The sequence below is a fragment of the Dipodomys merriami genome, unplaced genomic scaffold, assembly GCF_024711535.1.
Source record: "Dipodomys merriami isolate MVZ:Mamm:240054 unplaced genomic scaffold, mDipMer1.0.p SCAF_21, whole genome shotgun sequence".
NCBI lineage: Eukaryota > Metazoa > Chordata > Mammalia > Rodentia > Heteromyidae > Dipodomys > Dipodomys merriami.
This window is the reverse complement of record NW_027203493.1, coordinates 17,847,072-17,870,556: the sequence shown is the minus strand read 5'-3', so window position 1 is coordinate 17,870,556 and position 23,485 is coordinate 17,847,072. Positions and strand designations below refer to the sequence as shown.

General features: G+C 41.1%; 1 protein-coding gene across 1 annotated transcript in view; it reads right to left on the bottom strand.

Annotated features, from left to right (window-relative positions):
• Positions 1 to 8,328: 8,328 nt before the first annotated feature.
• Positions 8,329 to 23,485, bottom strand: part of Cstf3 (cleavage stimulation factor subunit 3) — a 79,942-nt gene continuing 64,785 nt past the window's right edge. The window contains exons 12-21 of the mRNA XM_070032638.1: positions 22,014 to 22,130; positions 20,402 to 20,476; positions 19,362 to 19,505; positions 19,134 to 19,236; positions 16,264 to 16,333; positions 14,523 to 14,718; positions 10,613 to 10,766; positions 9,635 to 9,729; positions 9,435 to 9,495; positions 8,329 to 9,030 (exon numbers count right to left, since the gene is read on the bottom strand). Coding sequence (XP_069888739.1) covers positions 8,828 to 9,030; positions 9,435 to 9,495; positions 9,635 to 9,729; positions 10,613 to 10,766; positions 14,523 to 14,718; positions 16,264 to 16,333; positions 19,134 to 19,236; positions 19,362 to 19,505; positions 20,402 to 20,476; positions 22,014 to 22,130 — 1,218 coding nt within the window. The 3' untranslated portion in view covers positions 8,329 to 8,827. The remainder of the gene's footprint in view (positions 9,031 to 9,434; positions 9,496 to 9,634; positions 9,730 to 10,612; positions 10,767 to 14,522; positions 14,719 to 16,263; positions 16,334 to 19,133; positions 19,237 to 19,361; positions 19,506 to 20,401; positions 20,477 to 22,013; positions 22,131 to 23,485) is intronic.

Here is a 23,485-nt window from a genome sequence, read left to right as displayed (position 1 = left end):
CTGTTGGGCTGGGGATGTAGTGTAGTGGTGTAGCACTTGCCTACTGTGAACAAAGCCCTGAGTTGATTCCTCAGCCACACGAGCTGGGTGTGGTGGTGCACACCTGTGATCCTAGCACTTGGGAGGCTGAGGCAGGAGGATAGTGAGTGAAGACCAGTCTAGGGTGTGGTGAAACCTCAATTCAAACATAAAACAATAACAGTAATAAAGAATGGGATCTTAAAAAAAATTGTTTCATCTTTAAACCATGAAAGTTACAGAGAAAAGTTTATGTATATAATTAAGTATATAATAGGAAAGAAGAGAAATGTATGTTTCTTCTTTTGAAAAATTCCTTCTGATATGATAGATATATTAAATCAGAATTCTGGAGTTAGCTTTAAGTGGTTTGGGGCAATATAGTTCAACTTTGCTGGTTTAGATAGGGAAGTCTTAGAAAAATCCCTGCTAGTAATTATCAAGGAACTTGGGTGACCAGAATTCCAGGCATGCCCTGTGCAGGTGGCCTGTTCTGGTAAAAACAATGTGCTTGTGTGCACATATACAGATTTCAGACAGGGGTGTTACGTTAGAGGCAGAGGCAAAACAATGCAAGGAATCCCTTTATCAAGGTAGGGGTGAGGCACCCTTACACTGTTCACTGAAGAGTGACTTGTGGCATCCAGACACCGGGTGTGGTAGTGCACACCTGCACTGCCGGCATGCAGATCAAGGCTGAAGGATCAGTTCCAGGCTAGCCTGGTCTAGAGGGCAAGGTTCAGATCAACTGAGTGTGAGAGCATATGTCCACAATCCCAACACTGAGAGGTCAAGGCAGCAAAAACATGCTATAAGTTCTGCTCTAATATTGCTTTTTCATTGCAATAAAAAATACATGCCGCAGGGCTGGGAAGGTGGCTCAGTGGTAGAGCACTTGCCTTGCATGCCTGAGGCCCTGGGTTCAATTCTTCAGCACCACATAAGCAAAAAGAAAAAAGCCAGAAGTGGCGCTGTGGCTCAAGTGGTAGAGCGCTAGCCTTGAGCTGAAGAGCTGAGGGACAGCACCCAGGCCCAGAGTTCAGGCCTCACGACTGGACCCAAAAATAAGTAAATAAATAAATACATGCTGCATTAAAAAGAAAGTCATTAGAATGTAAACTGAAGGACAGATTTTCTCTGGTTTCTTCCCCAGAATGCCAAGCAGTATTCTGGAGGTATAGTAGCTAAGTGGTGGAACAGTTCCTTAAAACATGAGGCCTTGGATTTAATCACCAATACCAAAACAAAGGGCGGAGGAAGGGAGGACAGAAAGCAAGAAAATCATTTAATAATAGCCAGTATTAAAGATGTTTGGACAAAAAGGTAGAAGAAACTTGGAAGCTCTTTCAGAAAGGCCTGGGGAAGACCAGCAGTAGTCCAGAGCAGCTGGGGGCAAAGGCCACATTTCACTGCGAACACTGATCTTAGTGTCCAATGAAGTGTGCTGGATGGTAGTGTTTGAAGAAGACCACAGAGTAGGCATTACGTACGGCAGGACTGGAACATTGGTACATGCAATGGCACTGATCGGATACTCTGTGACACTATCAATACTTTTCAAAATATTTTTTGCTCTTGTTAATTTTGAAATTGCTCATAGTCCCAGGTTTATACAAAGGACTTCTATTTGCTTGTAGGAATTCAGATAATTATATATAAGCAGATCAGTATTAAAGTTACTTCTTATCTATAATGGTATGACTAATGAAAAAACAGAGCCAGGAATATGTTTAAGTTCTGGACAGGGAGACCCTGGGATCTCTGTGAACTGGCCACATTGTAAGTGAGAGTATTTTCAAAGAAGGGAAAAATTCCGTGTCTTGTAGAATGCTGAAGGAGCAGAAGGCGCTCACTGATGCTCACTTGGGTTCCTGGGTCACGGAGCCTCGGGTACCCAGCTCAGCACTTTTTGCTTGCTTTCGAGTTTGGGGGCTTTTGCTCCTCTCCAGAGACAAGGGAAGGATCTTTCCCCCACTTTTCTGAAGCAACTTCCTGAATCTCAAAAATGCTTCTATTATAAAAGTTGACTCTTAAAACAAATTTTAATCCCTCATGGAGCTGAGCGAGAGCAGAGCTGAGCATGGGTAGTTTGGAATCTTAATGCATTCCTGACAGAGCTTCACAGACTCAGCCACCGCGCCTCCCTGTCCACTGGTAGAGTTCCACTGCTGAAAGAAGCCAAGAACAAAGGAGCAAAGTTCAGAGTCCCAGTGTACACACTGAGTCTCTTCTTGTTGTTGTACAAACCCAGTGAGCTAATTTGCTTCCTGGAATCTCACAGAATTATCAGTGAGCACCAAAAAAGTTCCTTTAGTTCATTTGTTACTCAGGAAGCACATGAAGCATTTGCTTGTAACTCTCCCTTACAAGCTCTCCGAGACAGGCATCCTTTGCAGTATAAGTTACCCTTCAGAGTTGACTTGATTCAGCCTGGTGCTGGTGGCTCAAGGCTGTAATCCTAGCTACTCAGGTGGCTGAGATCTGAGGATCACGGCTTGAAACCAGCTTGGGCAAGAAAGTCCATAAGACTCATCTCCATTTAACTACTGAAATTAAGCTGTATGTGGAACTCTATCTTAATTTCTTTTTTTTTTTTTTTTTGGGGGGGGGTCCAGTCATGGGGCCTGAACTCAGGGCCTAGGCGCTGTCCCTCAGCTCTTCAGCTCAAGTCTAGCGCTCTACCACTTGCGCCACAGTGCCATTTCCGGCTTTTTTTTTTCTTTTTGCTTATGTGGTGCTGAGGAATCGAACCCAGGACCTCATGAATGCAAGGCAAACGCTCTACCACTGAGCCACCTTCCCAGCCCCGGAACTCTATCTTAAGTGGTAGTGTGCTACCCTTGAACAAAAAGCTCAGGGACAGCACCAAGACTCCAAGTTCAAAAAACACCAGGACCAGCAACAACAACAACAACAACAAAAAGATTCAATTCTTGTATTTCACTTGACTTCTTGCCATGAGGATTTAGAGACAAATATCTTCTCATGAATTTCTATGTATTCAAAAATTCTTTGCCACACACACATAGAACTGAGCACCTTGAGAGTGAGGTCAGTATTCCTGCACCTCTAAGTTGATGGTCATGAATAAATGAGAGTAATGACTGCTGCTTTGTAGGCTCAGTTGATGGATAGGTGGATAGATTCTTACTCTGGGTGGGATTTTAAAAAAGCTCGTTCCTGGGGGCTGGGAAGGTGGCTCAGTGGTAGAGTGCTTGCCTTGCATGCATGAGGCCCTGGGTTTGATTCCTCAGCACCACATAAGTAGAAAAAGCTGGAAGTGGCGCTGTGGCTCAAGTGGTAGAGCGCTAGCCTTGAGCTGAAGAGCTGAGGGACAGCGCCCAGGCCCAGAGTTTAGGCCCCACAACTGGCCAAAAAAAAAAACACAAAAATCACTCCCAGAAAAAGCTCATTCCTGGAAAATGTGATTATTTATGTAAGTTTGTAACTCAACTATAAATGTACTTCATGATATAATGCCTTGCTGATTAAAGTAGTGTGTAGCTTTTTTTTTTTTTTTTTTTTGGTCGGTAGAGGCACGCACTTTACCACTTGAGCCACAGCCCTCCTTCCAGTTTTCTGGTGGTTAATTGGAGAAGTCTCCTGGATTTTCCTGCCTGGGCTGGCTTTGAACTGTGATCCTCAGATCTCAGGCTCCTGAGTAGCTAGGGTTGCAGGCATGAGCCTCCGGTGCCCAGCAGCATTTTTTTTTTCTCTATGAAGAAAAGTTATTAAATGTCTTAGGCACGTAGTCCTTTAGTGTGCACATTCTGGCCAGGATTCTGAGTGGGCCCTCCTCACTTCTGTTTGTGTTGAGCTGCTTCCTCTTATCTCTGAAGATTCTGGGAATAGAATAAGTATTCTGGCCATCTTTCTTGGCATTTTATAGGGGTGAAGTGTTTGCTGTTTGGCAAGCTTTGACTTGCCAAAATGAGGACATTGAGTTTCTTTTGGTTTGGGGAAAAAGAAACCAGATATGTTGTAAAGGAAAGCATCTATGTACTCTGCTTGGTTCACATGAATATTTGTAGCCTTTACAGGTAATAGAATTCAAGTTGTGGATTAAAATGAAAACTGGTAATAAGAGAAAATTGTCTTCTAGGATAGAAATATGTAACAGCAACATTTATGGATATCACAAATGCAATATTCAATTCTTTAAAAAAAAAAAAAAAGAAACCAGGGTTTATGTACTAGCTATGGTAAGTTAGGGGCTATTTTGGACACCTATAAAATGAAAGGCTCCTTCTAACTCTTACCTTCAGTGGCAGTAGGCTCTTGCAGTTTCTGATGTAGAAGATCTGGGTTTGACTCTTTTTGTCTTCTTACTACCTGTTTAGTCATTGTTTCTTAGGCCTAATAACTGACACTTTGCGGTGAGGACCAAATTTGTAATGGGTATGAGAATGCTGCGTACATGGAAAAGGCTATAAATTGCTTTATTATAACAGAGGAGAATGTCTAGTCCTCTGCCTTTAGGCGTATATCTGCTCGGTGATAGATTCAGCAGTAGTACCCAGCCTCCCTTCAGTAGAGCATGTTTTTACAGGTCCAGAGGGAGGCTTTCTTCCTGTACGGGAGCTCAGTGTTCTCTTTCCTATCCTCCAGACAACCACTACACCCCAGTGATTTCTCCTCATTCCAACTCCTACATGATTTGAACTGAATGAAATGCATGAATGAACATATGGATGGATGAATGAATGTTAATGGATTATGGGCTATGAAACTTTGAGTATAAAGCATTATCTCACTTAAAAATCTAAATAAATAATTATAATGATATTTGCAATTGTGTATTATATTGCCTTTGTACTATATAATTACTTAATGCATAGCCTTCTTTTTTTGGTTAGTCATAAGGCTTGAACTCTGGGCCTGGCACTGTCCCTAAGCTCCTCAGCTCAAGGCAAGCACTCTACCACTTGAGCCATAGCGCCACTCCAGACTTTCTGGTAGTTAATTGGAGATGAGTCTCCTGGACTTTCCTGCCCTGGCTGGCTTTGAATCGCAATCCTTAGATCTCAGCCTCCTGAGTAGCTAGGATTATAGGTGTGGGCCACCAGCACCCTGGCTTGTGCATAGCCTTTTTATAGGATGCAAAGCAATTTCATGAAGTGAAAGAAGGGATAATCTTTTTTTTTTTTTCTTTTTTGTTGGTCATGGGGCTTGAATGCTGGACTTGGGTGCTGTCCCTTAGCTCTTTAGCTCAAGGTGAATGCTCTCCCACTTGAGACACAGCTCCACTTTTGGTTTTCTGAGTGGTTTATTGGAGTTAGAGTCTTACAGTTTCCTGCCTAGGCTGGGTTTGAACCTCAATCCTTAGATCTCAGCCTTCTGAGTAGCTAGGATTATAGGTGTGTGCCACTGATGCTGGCGAGGAGGAATAATCTTTAAATTTAGGAAGCTTGGGCTGGGAAGGTGGTTCAGTGGTAAGAGTGCTTGCCTTGCATGCATGAGGCCCTGGGTTCGATTCCTCAGCACCACATAAGCAAAAAGAAAAAACCCGGAAGTGGCACTGTGGCTCAAGTGGTAGAGCGCTAGCCTTGAGCTGAAGAGCTGAGGGACAGTGCCCAGGCCCAGAGTTCAGGCCCCATGACCGGACCCAAAATAAATAAATAAATAAATAAATAAATTTAGGAAGCTCTAGCTTCTATCTATGAGCCTATCAAACGTTCACTGACATTTTCAGAAATATCACTCCTAGAAACAAATACCGATAACCTCAAAGGAATTTTATTCAAAATTGCCCCTCGTATGGGGCTCAGTCAAACTTGGATGAAACATACAGCCTTCTGAATGAAAGAACCAGGACTAAGCTATAGGCTTGACTTGATGGAGAATCATTGATTTTTTAAATCAAATTCATCTAATATTGGTAGCACTAGTCAAATTTCATTTCCCATAAGCCTAATCATTTTTAAGTTTAAGCACTGAAAACTTCAAGTGCAACTTCCTATATTATTCATGTTGTCTTTTTCTTTTTTTGGTGGGAGTGGGGTGGGGAGTGGTACTGGAGTTTGAAGTCAAGGCCTTGTTCTCGCTAGGCAGACACCAGCCTTTTTAACTTTATTTTTGGGATGTGGTACTGCATTTATTCTGGGCTTGGACTGTGGCTGTACCACCACACATGGCTATAAGGTGATGAGATGGTATGTCACTAAGTTTGCCTGTGCTGGCTGCTTGAACCAGAGTCCTGCTTGTCTCTGCTTTTAAAGGACAGCTTCTTTACCACAAAGTATTAGCTTTGGTCAGTACTTAGGGAAGGTTTCTTTTTTTTCTTCTGTCGGTCATGAGGCTTGAACTCTGGGCCTGGGCACTGTCCCTGAGCTAAATCTTTAGCTCAAGACTAGCACTCCACCACGTGAGCCACAGCGCCACTTCTGGTTTTCTGGTGGTTTACTGGAGATAAGAGTTTCATGCACTTTCTTGCCTGGGCTGGCTTTGAACCACGATCCTCAGATCTCAGCCTCCTGAGTAGCTAGGATTACAGGCGTGAGCCATCGGCAGGCACCCAGCCCGAGGGAAATTTTTAAATGACTACATTTTATTTTCTTGTTTCTGGCGGATGATTGTAGGGTCTTGTGTTGACCAGGCTGCTGAACAACTCCTGGGCTAAAGCAATCCTCCTGCCTCATCCTCCTCAGTAGCTGGAACTAGAGAAGTGTAACATTGCACTTAGTTCTTTTCTTGACTTTGGTTCCCAAAGGTTGGGAAGCTGACACTTCTGTGTTATTTAAGACTGCTTAAGTCAGAAGCATGGTAACAGAATTTTGTTACTTGATAACAACAATCTTTTAAAAACTTGAAATTTTAGCCGGGCGCTGGTGGCTCACGCCTGTAATCCTAGCTACTCGGGAGGCTGAGATCTGAGGATCGCGGTTCAAAGCCAGCCCGGGCAGGAGAGACTGTGAGACTCCTATCTCCAATAAACCACCAGAAAACTGGAAGTGGCGCTGTAGCTCAAGTGGTAGAGCGCTCGCCTTGAGCTGAAGAGCTGAGGGACAGCGCCCAGGCCCAGAGTTCAAGCCCCACGGACCAAAAAAATAAATAAATAAAAAATAAAAACTTGAAATTTTTACTAAATAATGTTACAGTCAAGGAATACCTACCAATTAAATGGTTTGCTTTGGGAAGGAAACGTTTAAAAAAACACAATTTATGGACAGGACAATTATACTTTTGTGTAAAGGAACTCCACATATTATCTGTGGGCCAATTTTGTACAAGTACCAAATAAATTCATAGTTACTAACCAAAGTCAATATGCTGAAAAAAGTGGTATTTTTCATTTTTTTCAATGTTTCAATTTGGTTGTTCGGAGTTTACATTTCTATATCCTTTTACTTTGCTAAGTGTGGCAACAGCTGTAGAATCTTGTTTAAAGTCTGATGACAAAGAAGCCAATTTTTATACATTTTAATTTTTTTTTCTTGAGATATAGACTCACTTATTAGTCTAGGATAGCCTTGAACTCTGTTATTTTTCTTTTTCCTTTTATTTGACAGTACTGAGGTTTGAACTCATGGCCTCAAGCTTGCTAGACAGATGCTCAACTGCTGAGCCATGCCTCTAGCTAGCCCCGAATCCTTTTTTTTTTTTTTGTCTGTTATGGGGCTTGAACTCTGGGCTTGGGCGCTGTCCCTCAGCTCTTCAGTTCAAGGCTAGTGCTCTACCACTTAAACCATAGCGCCATTTCCAGTGTTCTGGTGGTTTATTGATTCTTCCTTAATATCTCCTTTTTTTTTCCCTGCCTCCCTTTCATTTTGAATCACAATTCTTTAGGCTAAACTGGTTTTCTATGTAAGTAGTTTTTCTAAAAATGAGGAGTTTTGTAGTTTAGATACCTAGTCTGATTGCAAATGTTTGCTCACTGTACTTAAAACTTGGTTTATCAGCTATAATTCCTTTCATACTATCAGTGTTTAGCTAGTAAAAAAAAATGTACTTGAGTAGCGAACACCTTTCAAAGAAAAACAGAATGATAGTGGATGGCTGAAGGAATCTCACACTTATGTTGCTTTTGTAAAATAAAAATGAAATATGCTATGTCTCATCTTTAACTGGTGGAAATGCATTCATATTTGAAGATTTTAAAATGTTTAATTTTCCTCTTAAAAATATTTTCAGTTCGCACCAAAGAAAGAGCAGGAAAGGCTATATCATTCATTGCTAGCACACACAGTAAGTACAAGATGACTTTTCCTTGCATTGCTGACATTTATTTTAAATGTTATTGGCTGAATAATAGAAATACCTGTTGTAATAAAATCTGGATGCAAGAAAGAGAGGAGGGCAATTTTTTACATACTTTTATTTTTTGAAGGACTGTTTTAAAATTTTAAACTACAAAACAGACTCCATACATTCTGCCATAAATAAAAACAAACAATAAGGCAGGACTCTACATAAGCAAACTGAGAACAACTCTTTTTCAGAAAATGTGTGATAAAATGCTTTACAATCATAAGCCATCCAGTTTTTAAAATAAAACTGTGGAAACTCACACATCTTCAGGTGGCACATGTGGGACACCCTTGAAGAAGGAACAAAATGTGGTTCCTCCATTTTGTACTGTTCTCACATTTTGTAAAACCTAATGTTGCTTAAAGCGTAGGTCTGTTCCATATTCTAAAATTCACACAGGTTTTCTTTTTTCTTCTCAAGAACCATATGATAGAGGCACCAATGACAATACAACTTTGTTTCCAAGAACCTTGTAACAAAGCATTGTCTCTTAAACATGTGACAGATGAGGCCAATAGGGAATCCTGGGTAAGAGCTGTCAGAGGCGGGATTTAAGGCTGCCTCATCGAATCCGCTTCTGCTGCCTCGCTCTGTAAATGTCATGAACCGGGGGGACAACGGCCCCCTTTTCCTCATCTTCATCTGAATCCTCGTTGGGCCTTTTGACGGCCTTGGTGAGTACTGCGTTACTTTCCACCGGGCCATTGCCTTCCGCAGCTAGCTCTGGGGCCCCACCAGTAATGATCCTCACAGCTTCCTCAACAGCTGTTGGAACAAGGACAGGGACATCAGAGGATGCTTTAAAATCATGCTACTATGAAAGAATACATGTGCTCTATTTGGATTCTGTATGGCTCATTTCATAGCCTACTATTAGCAGAGCATTGATAGTATGATTCTACATTACAGGAAAAAACAAGCTGCTATTAAAACTAATAAAATTATTCTATAAGCCTGATGGGACATGTTCTCTCAAATAAAAAAGATAAACATTGATGAGATTTTACTCATCAATGGAGCTAGACTATGAGCAATCCTCTCTCTGTTGTTCCTGGGTTTGATTTCACTTCTGCAATTTGATCTGTTGGTTTGAGAACTCAATAGCAAAAAAAATAGCAATCTCTCCTGCCCAAGAACTGCACACCAAAAAAGGAGGTTGCATTACTCACTATTTGGTATCTTGCATCTTCGGAAAATTTCCATCAATTCATCCACTTGAACAAAAGGACCCTATTTTGACACAAATTTTAATCCCCATTACTTGGCTAGCTAAAATAGCAGTCCTTTGAATTTTCCATTATACAAGAGAAAAGTATACAATTACTATATTCCATAGAACCAGTGTCTACCATGCAAACAGTGAACAAACCTGGAAACAAATAGGAGGAGGGAGAAGTTTCATCAAGACGACGGCTGCGGGGGGCACTGGAAACACTCCGCCTGGGACAGGGTGTAAGCCTGGAGCTGCGGGGGAAAGAAAGGGAGCCTGATGGTGGGACAGCTCTTATAATGAAAGGACAGAAACCAAGCCATGATACGATGACTTTCTGTTCTCTACAGCTTATTTCTGGACCTTTTGCAATGCTTTTAGTGCTTTTTTTGATCAACCCAAGTAGTGAAGACAGGAAATGCAGTCTCAACCCCCGGGTCACTGTGAAACTGGAGGAGAGACAAATGACTTTCTATAAGATAACCAAAGGCACTGAACTAAAGGAAGACCTGTTTCTGAGCCAGACATGTCAAATATCCAGCAATACTGCTTAAAATCTGCATATTCAACAGCATCTTTAATCAGAAGGGCTTTGTTCAAAAAAGATTTAGAGGGCTGGGAATGTGGCTTAGTGGTAGAGTGCTTGCCTAGCATGCATGAAGCCCTCCCTGGGTTTGATTCCTCAGTACCACATAATCAGAAAAAGCTGGAAGTGGTGCTGTGACTCAAGTGTAGAGTACTAGTGCTCAGACCCTGAGTTCAAGCCCTGGGACTGGCAAAAAAAACAAAAAAAAAGATTCAGAGGCATTACTAATCACTAATAACTGTGATACCAAATAACATCACTGAAGTGAATATCCAGCTGCTCAAGTAATCTACACAAAGCAGCATTTCAGAAAACAGTCAAGTTCACTGTCAAAATGGGTTACTGAAATCTGCATCACTGAAGGTTTTATTCTTAGGACATTCTTAGTTCATCCACTTTACAGATTGCCACCAACCAAGTCACTTGTCATAGTGACCTGAAGTCTAATAATTACAATGGAAAAGGCCACGTTACTTCCCCCACCCCATACCTTGGACTTAAATAAACAGACAAACTGAGGTTTCATTACTGGATCTCAAGTCATGGCTTACGTGCTAAATGTCGTGGCTGAAATGGAATCATCTGCTGAGTGTCTGGCTTAGGGTACTCTGGTTTTCTATCCACTTCATCTTTCAGAACAGGCACTATAGAAGGAGCTACAACTGGGTCTGGAATTATAGCTGCTAGCTTAGCACGGGAGACATCCTGAAAATGCAGAACAAAAGAATCCTAAACCTGAAAAGGTTCTTAAGAGAGTGTAATTGTGCAATACTATAATCTTAAGGATACAATGGGAATCACGGGGTTAACCACTGGGTTAACAGAAGAGAATGGAGAGGGATAAACAAGAGCATTAATGATGATAGAGTTGAATAGAAAAGCTACTGACTGAAGACTTGGTGTTTCATTACTTTAACCCAACCCCAGCTAAGAATTGTTAGAATCTGTCACCAGGTAGGGGCATTTTGGATAGATACAAGCTTTGTGGGGAAGTCATTGATTGGAGGAAAATTCAATTCTCCCACTAGAATTGCACAATAGTAAATGCAATGAAATGAAGTCCTGCTTCATGAATGTTAATGTTTATCACCACCCACACTGTCTAAAAGAGTTTGGTCATAAAATGAAAAGCTTTCCTCATCATACCAGCACAGGGGAAATGAAGCAGACACTACTTGTCAGGCAGTTTTAACCATTGTCTGTGTTCCTTTTTTTTTTTTTTTGTCGGTCGTTGGGCTTGAACTCTGGGCCTGGGCGCTGTCCCTCAGCTCTTCAGCTCAAGGCGAGCGCTCTACCACTTGGGCCACAGCGCCACTTCCTGTATTTATTCCTTTTTTGAGGCAATTAGAAATGTCTTCATTATTTAGAAGCTACTGAAGTTCAGAGAGTCAGAGCTCCTAAGAAGTAGAGAGAGGGTTGGGAGCCCCTAGCACCTGATCTCAGACCAACCCAGGCTCTTCTTTTCAATGTACTAGTAGGACCCTGCAAGGGCTGAGAACCCTCCAAGTTACATCAAAAGAACACAATAGTCATTTGTTATCATAGGCCTTAAAATCTGCACAAATGCAGCTAGTGACATCGGGTATTATATGGTATTAAATCTTAAAGAATAGGCACTCAGGAAATTTCTTTTACCACGCTCCCCATCAACACCTGGTGAAGCACATTAATTCCTCCCAAATAACAGAGTAGAACTAGAAATACAAGATGAAAAATTTATACTCAAGTAGTTCTACTTCTGCTTAGAAATAGTTAAATCTTTACTGTCATCCTTAGTTTTCATATTCATCTTAGAAAAACTGAAATAGGCCAATCACTGGTGGCTCACACCTGTAATCCTAGCTATTAAAGAGGCTGAGATCAGCTGGGCGCCGGTGGCTCACGCCTGTAATCCTAGCTACTCAGGAGGCTGAGATCTGAGGATCGCGGTTCAAAGCCAGCCCGGGCAGGAAAGACCGTGAGACTCCTATCTCCAATAAATCACCAGAAAACCGGAAGTGGCGCTGTAGCTCAAGTGGTAGAGTGCTCACCTTGAGCTGAAGAGCTGAGGGACAGCGCCCAGGCCCGGAGTTCAAGACCCACGACCGACAAAAAAAAAAAAAAGAGGCTGAGATCTGAGGATCAAGATTCAAAGCCAGTGCAGGCAGGAAAGTCTGTTACCTTCTATCAACCACCAAAACAACAACAACAAAAAAGCAGAAATTGGAGCTGTGGCTCAAATGGTAGAGTGACACCTATACCTTGATTTCAAGGCCCAACACTGGCTCAAAAAGAAACTAAAAATAGAGCTGGGTGCTGGTGGCTCATGTCTGTAATCCTAGCTACTCAGGAGGCTGAGATCTGAGGATCACAGTTCGAAGCCAGCCTGGCTAGAAAGTCCAATTAACACCAAAAAGCTTTAAGTGGAGCTGTGGCTCAAGTTGAGAGCTAGCCTTGAGCTCTCAGTCCCTGATATTCAAACATATGTGCCCACATGCATGTGAAACACACACATGTGCGCACACACACACACACACAAACACACACATAGCCAATTCCAAACAAACTTTTTCTCAATATTTTTTTTTTTTGGTTGGTCATGAGGTTTGAACTCTGGGCTTGGGCGCTGTCTCTGTGCTCTTCAGCTCAAGGGGAGCGCTCTACCGCTTGAGCCATAGCGCCACTTCCGGTTTCCTAGTGGTTTATTAGAGATAAGAGTCTCATGGACTTTTCTGCCTAAGCTGGCTTTGAACCGAGATCCTCAGATCTCAGCCTCCTGTGTAGCAAGGATTACAGGCATGAACCACCGGCGCCCGGCTTCAATATTTTTAATCTAGTTCAGACACAGTAAGGAAAAGAGAGGCCTTAAAGGAGCCTATATATATCTTCTCTTTGAATTTCCATCTTGATCTTTGTACATATGGCATAGAAAGATCAAAGGGGGCTGAGAAGGTGGCTCAGTGGTAGAGTGCTTGCCTGGCATGCATGAAACTCTGAGTTTAAGTCCTCAGTACCTCATAAACAGAAAAAGCCGGAAGTGTCTGTGGCTCAAGTGGTAGAGTGAGCGCTAGCCTTGAGCAAAAGCAGCTCAGGGACAGTGCCCACCAGGCCCTGAGTTCAAGCCCCAGGACTGACTAAATAAATAAATAAATAAATAAATAAATAAATAAATAAATAAATAATCAAAGAATGATGGAATAATGGTTTCCTCAGTAAGGGCTAATTCTTCCTCTTCCCTCTGGCCTAGAAAGCTTCAAGGACCAGATTTGGTTTTTTTTTTTCATGACTCTGTAGACTACATTAAAAGAATCCATTGCTACCTGACTAATTCCCCTGAGGGCCACTGAAGGAACACTGTTTTTAGGATGTAAATTTCTCAAGGAACTTTATGGATTTAAGAAGCTATCATGCTTTTTCATTATCTCTAAGAAAACAAACATGGAATTCGTACATTTACTGTAAAATCTGTCAAGCCGGCACTAGTGCCTATAATCCTAGCTACTCAGAAGGCTGAGATCTGAGGATCATGCTTTGAAGCCAGCCCAGATAGACAAATCTGAGTATCTTATCTCCAATTAACTAGAAAAAAAGCCAGTGGTGGAGCTGTGGCTCAAATGGTAAAGTGTCAGCCTTGAGCAAAGAACCTCTTACAATCATAAGGCCCCTAGTTCAAGCCTCGGTACTGGCACAAAAACCAACCAACCAACCAACCAATCAAACAACAACAACAACTATATATACATATATATTTTTTTATTTATATAATCTGTCAAAATATGTTCATCAGTTATTAAGAATTATCAGAAAAAAAGTAGTATGGCCGGGCGCCGGTGGCTCACACCTGTAATCCTAGCTACTTAGGAGGCTGAGATCTGAGGATCGAGGTTCAAAGCCAGCCTGGGAAAGAAAGTCCATGAAACTATTAATACTCCAATAAACCACTAGAAAACCGGAAGTGGCACTGTGGCTCAAGTGGTATTACGCTAGCCTTGAGCTGAAGAGCTGAGGGACAGCGCCCAGGCCCAGAGTTCAGGCCCCACGACCAACAAAAAAAAAAAAGAAAAAAGTAGTATGTAGGGCTGGAGGTATAGCTGACATAGTATAGCACCTGCTAGCAAGCACAAAACCCTGAGTTCAAACCCCAGGACGGCAAAAAACAAACAAGCATAAAAGTGCATAAAATAACACTCAGGGTTTCTTTTGTTTTTCTTCCCTGTACACCGTTTCTATTTGCCCCAAAAATGGCATATAAGATACTGATAGTCAGGGACAGAGTAAAAATGTTTGCGGTATCTCAAACATTTAATTTTAATTTTGTTCAGCTATTTTTGGTCCTCAATGTTTCATAAACCAAAGAACATTTTTCCTGTTGTAGTAATATATATATTTCAGAATTTGTTTTAGAATGAAAATTATCCATCAGTTCTTCTAAAACATTGGAAAAGCAAAGACATTACAAACATCCCGATCCTTGGAGCATACCTTATATCCCAGGGCTTTCAGTTCACTTGCAGAGCAAGGATATAAATCCATGAACTTATATCTGTCAACCAGTAAGGCTGTCTCTTTGCCTTCATACTCTTCTTTGAATGCTGCAAACCGCCTTTTCTCCACTTTGAGTATACTCGCTAAATCACCAATATTACTTTCAAAAGCTAGAAATCGGGCCCAGATTTCTCTGTAAAAAAAAAAAATCACTACTTAGTTATTCTGGGTTTCGGGCCCAGAGTCTGTTTAAAAAAGCCTTAATGTTTTCCCTTTTCTTTTTAAATAATAAAAATCTTTTTATTATAAAGATTTCCAAACTATAGGGAAATAGAATAATACCTTTATATCGTTACCCAGATTTAATAATTGTTAGTATTGCACCATATTTATTTCATCAGACTTTGACCTAAGTAGAGACATTACACATAATCCTACTTGAAGTCCTTTTCTAAGTTGTTACTTGTATAGTATATCTTCCAATTTTTTTTCTTTTTCTTTTTGGGTCTGGTTGTGGGGCCTGAACTCTGGGCCTGGGCGCTGTCCCTCAGCTCTTCAGCTCAAGGCTAGCGCTCTACCACTTGAGCTACAGCGCCACTTCCGGCTTTTTTCTTTTTGCTTATGTGGTGCTGAGGAATGGAACCCAGGGCCTCAGGCATGCAAGGCAACCGCTCTACCACTGAGCCACCTTCCCAGCCCTCAATTTTTTTTTTTGTTGATTGTGGGGCTTGAACTCTGGGCCTGGGCGCTGTCCCTGAGTTCTTCTGCTCAAGGCTAGTGCTCTACCACTTGAGCCTCAGCCCCACTTCCGGCCTTTTCTGTTTATGTGGTGCTGAGGAATCAAGCCCAGGGCCTCATGCATGCGAGGCAAGCGCTCTACCACTGAGCCACCTTCCCAGCCCCTACCTTCCAATTTTTTGTGATTGGTCAACAGAGAGACCATAGATAGAAAACTGCAGCTGGAAGAGTTAAAAAAGAATCTAGCCAGAGTTATAATTGCTCCTGAATATGACTTCATCATGCTTATTGGCATGAATTTCAATGTAGAATATGTATTTATCCAATGGATGGATAAAAATATATTCCAAAATCTAATGTGATTTATTTTTTCCATTAATTTGGATGTTACTAGAGACAAACTGATGGTTCATCATGTTTACAGCCAAAACTGATGCTGAGATTAAATGCCACAAAGCATTTAAGTTATATTAAATTTGAGTGCCTATTATACCACATCCAGAACTATCACAAAAACCCTACACTGATGGACATTATTCAGACTTAGTAAGAAAGTGAAGATTAATAAAGTTATTATCTTTCCATTGTCCAGTGGACAGGGAAGAATTTGAACCCAAAACTTTGCTATTTTAGTGTTCCACTATACTATGTTGTTCTGTTCAGTAAAACTGACCAAGAATCAGAACCATCCATTGGAGATATATGTAATATTTAAGAAGAATATCTTCTTTTGAGTAAGGGAGATAAACTTCAGAATATCTCCCTAACATTTGATAACTAGAAAGACACAATGACATATTTAATAATAAATTACAAGGCAAATGCTAATCATTATGCAGAAATAAATCATCTTAAACACATTAGAAAATATTCCAGGTAGGAGCCTTGTGAGAAGGGAAATTGTTCCTGAAATTCCCACTCAAGCAATCATTTGCCCACAGATCACACTTCAAGTACACAGCTGCCTTGGAATTTGACCAATACATTTCCCAGTGCTTACCCAGACTTCTCAGGAGGGAGGCTTCCGGACGTTAAAACTCGTTCAAACAAAACTCGGGTATTATTGTCCTCTAGGATATTTTTAAAAATTTAAATATTAAAAAAATCAGTTTTATAATGCAACAAAGTATTTTCACAAGCATAATTGAAAGTCATAAAAAAAATACTAGGTAGAAAGGTAACTACTGTCACAACCTGATTTTTATAGATGAGGAAACTTGAGGTTCAGAAAGATTGAATGATTCTGACTTGGCTCATTATTATTGTGTACCAGAGAGATAACTAGAGCCCAGGACTTTTTACTTTTAGGCTATCTCTTCATAGTGCAGCTGTAATGCAAACTGTGGGGTCTGAACCAGGTGTCCCATTTGCATTTTTAAAATAATAGAATTATATATCTGTTGATACATCAATCAGATTACCTTTTTTTTTTTTTTTTGCCAGTAGTAGGGACTTGAACTCAAGGCCTCTAGCTTGCTCAGCTGGGTGTTCTATCACGTGAACCATGCCAGCCTGGCTTTTTGCTGGTAATTTTGGAGATGAAGTCTCAAGAGGCTGGCTTTGAATGTCAATCCTCTGGATCTCAACTTCCTGCTTAGCTAGGATTACAGATGTGATCCAGACACCCAACTTAGATTACTGCTATTTAGAGAATATATTGAATATGAAGGTGGCAAATTCAAACTTAACTGATCTTATTTTAAGTTTCTATAGAAACTCATATGTACTAGGAAAATTATTCTTGCTAAACTCTAAGGGACCTTCTAAAATTTAAGAATCTAGTATTAGTTGGGTTCTGGTGGCTCATGCCTATAATTCTAGCTACTCAGGAGGTAAGATCTGAGGATATGGTTCAAAGCCAGCCAGGGGAGGAAAGTCTGTGAGACTCTTACTTCCAATAAATAAAAAACTACCAAAAAGCCAGAAGTGGAGCTGTGGCTCAAGTGGTAGAGCACCAGCCTTGTGAGCAAAAGTTCAGGGACAGCACCCAGGTCCTGAGTTCAAGCCCCAGTACTGGTGAAAAACAAAACAAAAACAAACAAAAAAACCCCTAGCATTAAGTCCACTAAGAAAACCCATTGAATGGTTTACTTAAAATTGATGCATTTATGGAATAGAAATTATACTTCAATAAAGTTGCCCTTAAAATATCCAGCAGAATGGTTGTCAGCGTATTACATTTCTACATGCAAGATAGACCAAGAGAAATTAAGTATATTCAACCAAAGAAGGTAGCACCATAGTCATGAATTACAGCTTAATGTAATTTACATTTAACCCTTCTTGCTTTATCTGCAGCTTTACTTATCCACCAGACTTACTTTTTTTTGTCCCACACAACTTTGCCCTACTTGCCAAGTGCTGGATTCTCTGCCTGGACAATGCTTTGTCCTCTTTCTTTACTTAGCTAACAATTGCTCATCTTTCAACTCATGTCCCTTCTCTATGAACCTCTACGACAGCACACACGAAACATTACTTAAGTCAATATAGAACTTCAATATCCTGCTGGTCGTATTAAAGAAGTAAAATGTGGGTGCTGGTAGCTCACAGGAAGCTGAGATCTGAGGACCAGAGTTGGAAGTGGCTCATGCCTGTAATACTAGCTACTCAGGAGGCTGAGATCTGAGAATCACAGTTCAAAGCCAGCCTGCGCAGGAAAGTCTGTGAGACTCTTTATCTTCAATTAACCACTAGAAAACTGGAAGTGGCACTGTGGCTCAAGTGGTAGAGCGCTCACCTTGAGCTGAAGAGCTCAAGGACAGCACCCAGGCCCAGAATTCAAGCCCCATGATTGACAAGGAAAAAAAAAATGGTAGCTAGTCTTGAGTGAAAAAGCTCAGACAGGGCCTAGGCCCCCATACCCTCTGAGTTCAAGTCCCACAACTAACAAAAAAAAAAAAAAAAGGAGGAGCAAAATGAGATAAAATTGGCATAACCTTAACCCTAATCCTAACTCTAACCCTAACCCCAATATCTAAATTGTTATTTCCACCTGTAAACAATATGAAAAACAACTAAGATATTTTCTCTTTCCTTCCTTCCTTCCTTGCTTCCTTCCTTCCTTCCATTAAGTCTCTGAAAATGTTACTGACTTTACACATACACCACATCAGTGCGGCCCTTGTCACATTCAAGTGCTGAGAGCTGTAGTCTGGGGGCTGGCCTCACTGAACAGCACAGCTCTAGGGCTTCAACTACGCTCGTTCCTGTGCTTCCAAACTGCTTCATTCAGGATACTCCCAGAGTGTTGAGCACAGTTTTTTGGTGTATGTGTTCATCTCTATCATAGGTAACATTTATGGACTGTTTACCATATGTAAGTAAAACACAGGTAAAAGTTACTCAATCTTGACAAGATTCTGGCCATTTTGCTGTGAGAAACTGCAATTAGATTACACACCTAACCTCTTGTATATGTAGATACAATTCTTAAACCAATTTTTATATAAGATTGCTTTTTTTGTGAATAAACTGAATTTCCTGGATAATTGATAACTAAATTTTATTTGCCACACATATGCACACTCACACACATACACATACAAATGGAGGAATTACTGTGTCTGGAACATAACAGGAATTCAATAAAGAATGACTATATTACAGTTACTACAACAGAATAGGGACATAAAATATAAACATCATCTCCTAATTCTGACTGCAGCTTTCTCCAGTTACTGATAGTAATTTACTTTATTAAAGATCATTCTGCAGAGTCACAAGAAATCTACCAATAAATAAAATTTCAGGGTTAGCAGGTCACAAGTATTTCTTTTAATCCGTTTAAGGAGTGAAAAAATAACCTAATAATATAATTGCAGATGGTTTAATATTAAATAATCCTTGAAGATTCTAGAGTCAACTTACCATTGAGGTGAGATAGATAGTCAATATAAGCCAAGACATATTCTGGAATGTCTCCATATTTCTTTAGTCCCAGCTCAAAAATCTTAAAGGCAACTGATTTGTCCTAGAAGTATGGACAATAAAGTACAGATTTCTATGAAATATCTGTCAGGCAAGATACTCAAAAGAATATTAGATCCACAATACGTAAGTATGACAGGTACAAAAGAATTAAAATGATCTATTTACTTTACTACAGTAGTATTCCATGAGTGCTGCAGTAACGTAGACATGGTGGCGGGTTCTGGTATCTTCTCTTGCTTTTTTAAATATCATTCTTCCAGATTTGATACCTTCTGCTCTCCTTGCAAATTTCATATATTGGATATATACCTGTGCAAAAAAACCCAAAAAGGATTTGTAGTCTAAAAATCAAGCAGAGTGTTATTCTCACAGCTTCCATATGAGCTCAACTAATTCCTATTTGACAAAGCAATCCTAAATATCTAATAAGAGAATAAACTTTAGATAATGCACTATTTAAATCCATAAACTATATTTCCTGGTATTAGGGATATGTTCAAATTTGTTTTTACTTTTTTTTTTTTTTTTTTGGTCAGTTGTGAGGCTTGAACTCAGGACCTGGGCTTTGTCCCTGAGCCAATTTGTGCTCAAGGCTAGTGCTGCTCTACCACTTGATCCACAGCACCATTTCCAGTTTTTGAGTGGTTAATTGGAGCTAAGAGTCTCATGGGGACTTTTCTGCATGGGCAGCTTCAAACGGCGATCCTCAGATCTCAGCCGCCTGAGTAGTTAGTTTTCCAGGTATGAGCCACTGGCACCTGGCTAAAGCCAACTTTCTATATCCTCTTTGTAGAATGTTGGGTTTTTTTTCCCCTGCCTCTATTTATTTTTAATTAAATTAATTAATTTTGAGATAGTGTTTCATATTGCTCAAGCTGGTCTCCCAACCCCTGAGCTTAAGCCATCTCAGCCTCCCAAGTAACAGAGACTGCCCCATGTAAGAATAAAACTAAACAATTCAGCAGAATGAGATCAGTAAATTTTAGTAACCAGGGTTGGTTATGAGAAGGGTGGTCTGCAAAGGATGATATAAGGGAATTTTGTGGAAGTGATCAAAGTGTTTTGTATGTTAATTGGGATGGTGATCCCATGACTCAATGTAATTTGTCAAGACAACAAAAACAGTGAAATTTCCTACATATAAATTAAATGTTTATTGTTAGATCAGATAGTAAAGGTGGGAAAAAGAATTATAAATCACTCACCAAGGTGGGATCAATATCTTCAATTGCCAGAAGTCTGTTATATATACTGTGAACCTTTTCATATTTCATGCGACTCTAAGGTGTAAGAGAAGGGAATATAAATACATTCTCATAAGCAAGCATGAGTTTTCTTTTTTTGAGTTTTTTTGAGTTTTCTTTTTTTTTTTTTTTTTGGGTCCGGTTGTGGGCCTGAACTCTGGGCCTGGGCGCTGTCCCTCAGCTCTTCAGCTCAAGGCTAGTGCTCTACCACTTGAGCCACAGCGCCACTTCCGGCTTTTTTCTTTTTGCTTATGTGGTGCTGAGGAATTGAACCCAGGACCTCAGGCATGCAAGGCAAGCGCTCTACCACTGAGCCACCTTCCCAGCCCATGATTTGAGTTTTCTATACACTGTATTCACCCACCTGTCCTGCACACATCGATAACAATGTCATCTACATTGAGCAAAAATTTAATATGAGTTGAAGACACATAAATGTTTGTTATGTCATTTCTGGCTACCAAAAGCTGTAGGTCTAGCATTAAACTAGCCAGAAAAAAAAACTTCAATACTGTGATAAAAAATCAAATTCTAACGGGGCTGGGAAGGTGGCTCAGTGGTAGAGCACTTGCCTTGCATGCATGAGGCCCTGGGTTCGATTCCTCAACACCACATAAGCAAAAAGAAAAAAGCCAGAAGTGGCGCTGTGGCCCAAGAGGCAGAGCGCTAGCCTTAAGCTGAAGAGCTGAGGGACAGCACCCAGGCCCAGAGTTCAGGCCCCACGACCAGACCCCCCCCCCCAAAAAAAAATCAAATTCTAGGGCTGGGAAGGTGGCTCAGTGGTAGAGTGCTTGCCTTGCATGCATGAGGCCCTGGGTTCCATTCTTTAGCACCACATAAGCAGAAAAAAAAAAAAAAAAGGCAGATGTGGCACTGTGGCTCAAGTGGTAAAGTGCTAGCTTTGAGCTACAGAGCTGAGGGACAGCGCCCAGGCCCAGAGTTCAGGCCTCACGACCAGAACCACCCCACCCCCCCAAAAAAAATCAAATTCTAAGTTGTGGGCATAGGGGTTATATCGGTAATCCCTGCACTCAAGGCAAGCCAGGCACTGATGGCTCACACCTGTAATCCAAGCTACTCAGAAGGCTGAGATCTGAGGACTGCAATTCAAAGCCAGCCTTGGAGGAAAAGTCTGTGAGACCCTTATCTCCAATAAGCCACTCAGAAAATCAGAAGTGGCTCTGTGGCTCAAGTGGCTCAAGAGCGCTAGCCTTGAGCTACAGAGCTGAGGGACAGTGCCCAGGCCCAGAATCCAAGCACCATGACCAACAAAAAAAAAAAGAGGCTAAGGCAGAAGGACGAGTTCAAGGCTAGCCTTGGAATAAAAAATAAATTTTAGGGGCTGGGAAGGTGGCTCAGTGGTAGAGTACTTGCCTTGCATGCCTGAGGCCCTGGGTTTGATTCCTCAGCACCACATAAGAAAAAAAAAAGCCGGAAGTGGTGCTGTGGCTCAAGTTGTAGAGCGCTAGCCTTGAGCTGAAGAGCTGAGGGACAGCGCCCAGGCCCAGAGTTCAGGCCCCATGACCGGACTCCAAAAAAAAATAAATTTTAAGAAAGTTCTGACTACTCTTACCTCTTCATAATCAGCATATGCAAAATAAAGAAGCATATTCTTCTTCAATAAAGTGCTTATGGCTCTTTCATATATATTAGCAGCTTCATCACTAAACAATTTGGCATTATTCATATCCTAGAAGAAAAGAAAAGTCATCCTCAATAATTTTAGTATAGTTGAAAGAATAAAATAATCTATGTATATGAGATATTATATATATGAGAAAACATAGACATCTATACACATACATACTCATCTTAAGATGTTAAAAAAAAGAAGTTTCAAACACTTCTTCCTTTTTTGGGTATTAGGAATTAAACCCCTGGCCTCTACCACTGAACTGCACTTTTAGCCCTCATTATTTTATTTTTATTTATTTATTTATTTTTTATTTTTGGGTCCGGTCGTGGGGCCTGAACTCTGGGCCTGGCACTGTCCCTCAGCTCTTCAACTCAAGGCTAGCGCTCTACCACTTGAGCCACAGCGCCACTTCCGGCTTTTTTTCTTTTTGCTTATGTGGTGCTAGGGAATCGAACCCAGGGCGTCATGCATGCAAAGCTCTACCACTGAGCCACCTTCCCAGCCCCAGCCTTCATTATTTTAACTTTCAAAAAAATCATGTAAGTACTTTAGATGATTCATTAATAGTTTTAGGTTTTTTTAGTTTTTGGCCAGTTCTAGAGCTTGAACTCAGGGACTAGGCACTGTCCCTGAGCTTCATTTTGCTCAAGGCTAGCTAGCACTCTACCACTTGAGCCACAGCGCCACTTCTGGCCTTTTCTGTTTATGTGGTATTTGAGGAATCAAACCCAGGGCTTCATGCATGCTAGGCAAGCACTCTACTAAGTCATATTTCTAGCCCCAATGTTTTTTTTTTTTTTGGCCGTGGGCTTGAACTCTGGGCCTGGGCACTGTCCCTCAGCTCTTCAGCTCAAGGCAAGCGCTCTATCACTTGAGCTACAGCGCCACTTCCGGTTTTCTGGTGGTTTACTGGAGATAGGAGTCTCATGGTCTCTCCTGCCCGGGCTGGCTTTGAACTGCGATCCTCAGATCTCAGCCTCCTAAGTAGCTAGGATTACAGGCGTGAGCCACCAGCACCTGGCTCTAGCCCCAATGTTTTTAAAACAGCTATTTTGCTGGGTACTGGTGGCTTACACCTGTAATTCTAGCAACTCAGGAAGCTGAGATCTGAAGATTGTGGATAAAGCCAGCTCTAATAAACTTAGCTCCAATAAACTACTCAGAAAAGGCCAGAAGTAGTACTGTGGCTCAAGTGGTAGAGCACTAGCCTTGAGTACAGAAAGACTCAGGGACAGGGCCCAGTCCCTATGTTCAAGCCCCAAGACTAGAAAAACAAAAACAACAAAAACAACAGGTATTATAATTCTAATCATGTAAGTCTTTTTTTTTTTTTTGGGGGGGGGGAGTCCGGTTGTGGGGCCTGAACTCTGGGCCTGGGTGCTGTCCCTCAGCTCTTCAGCTCAAGGCTA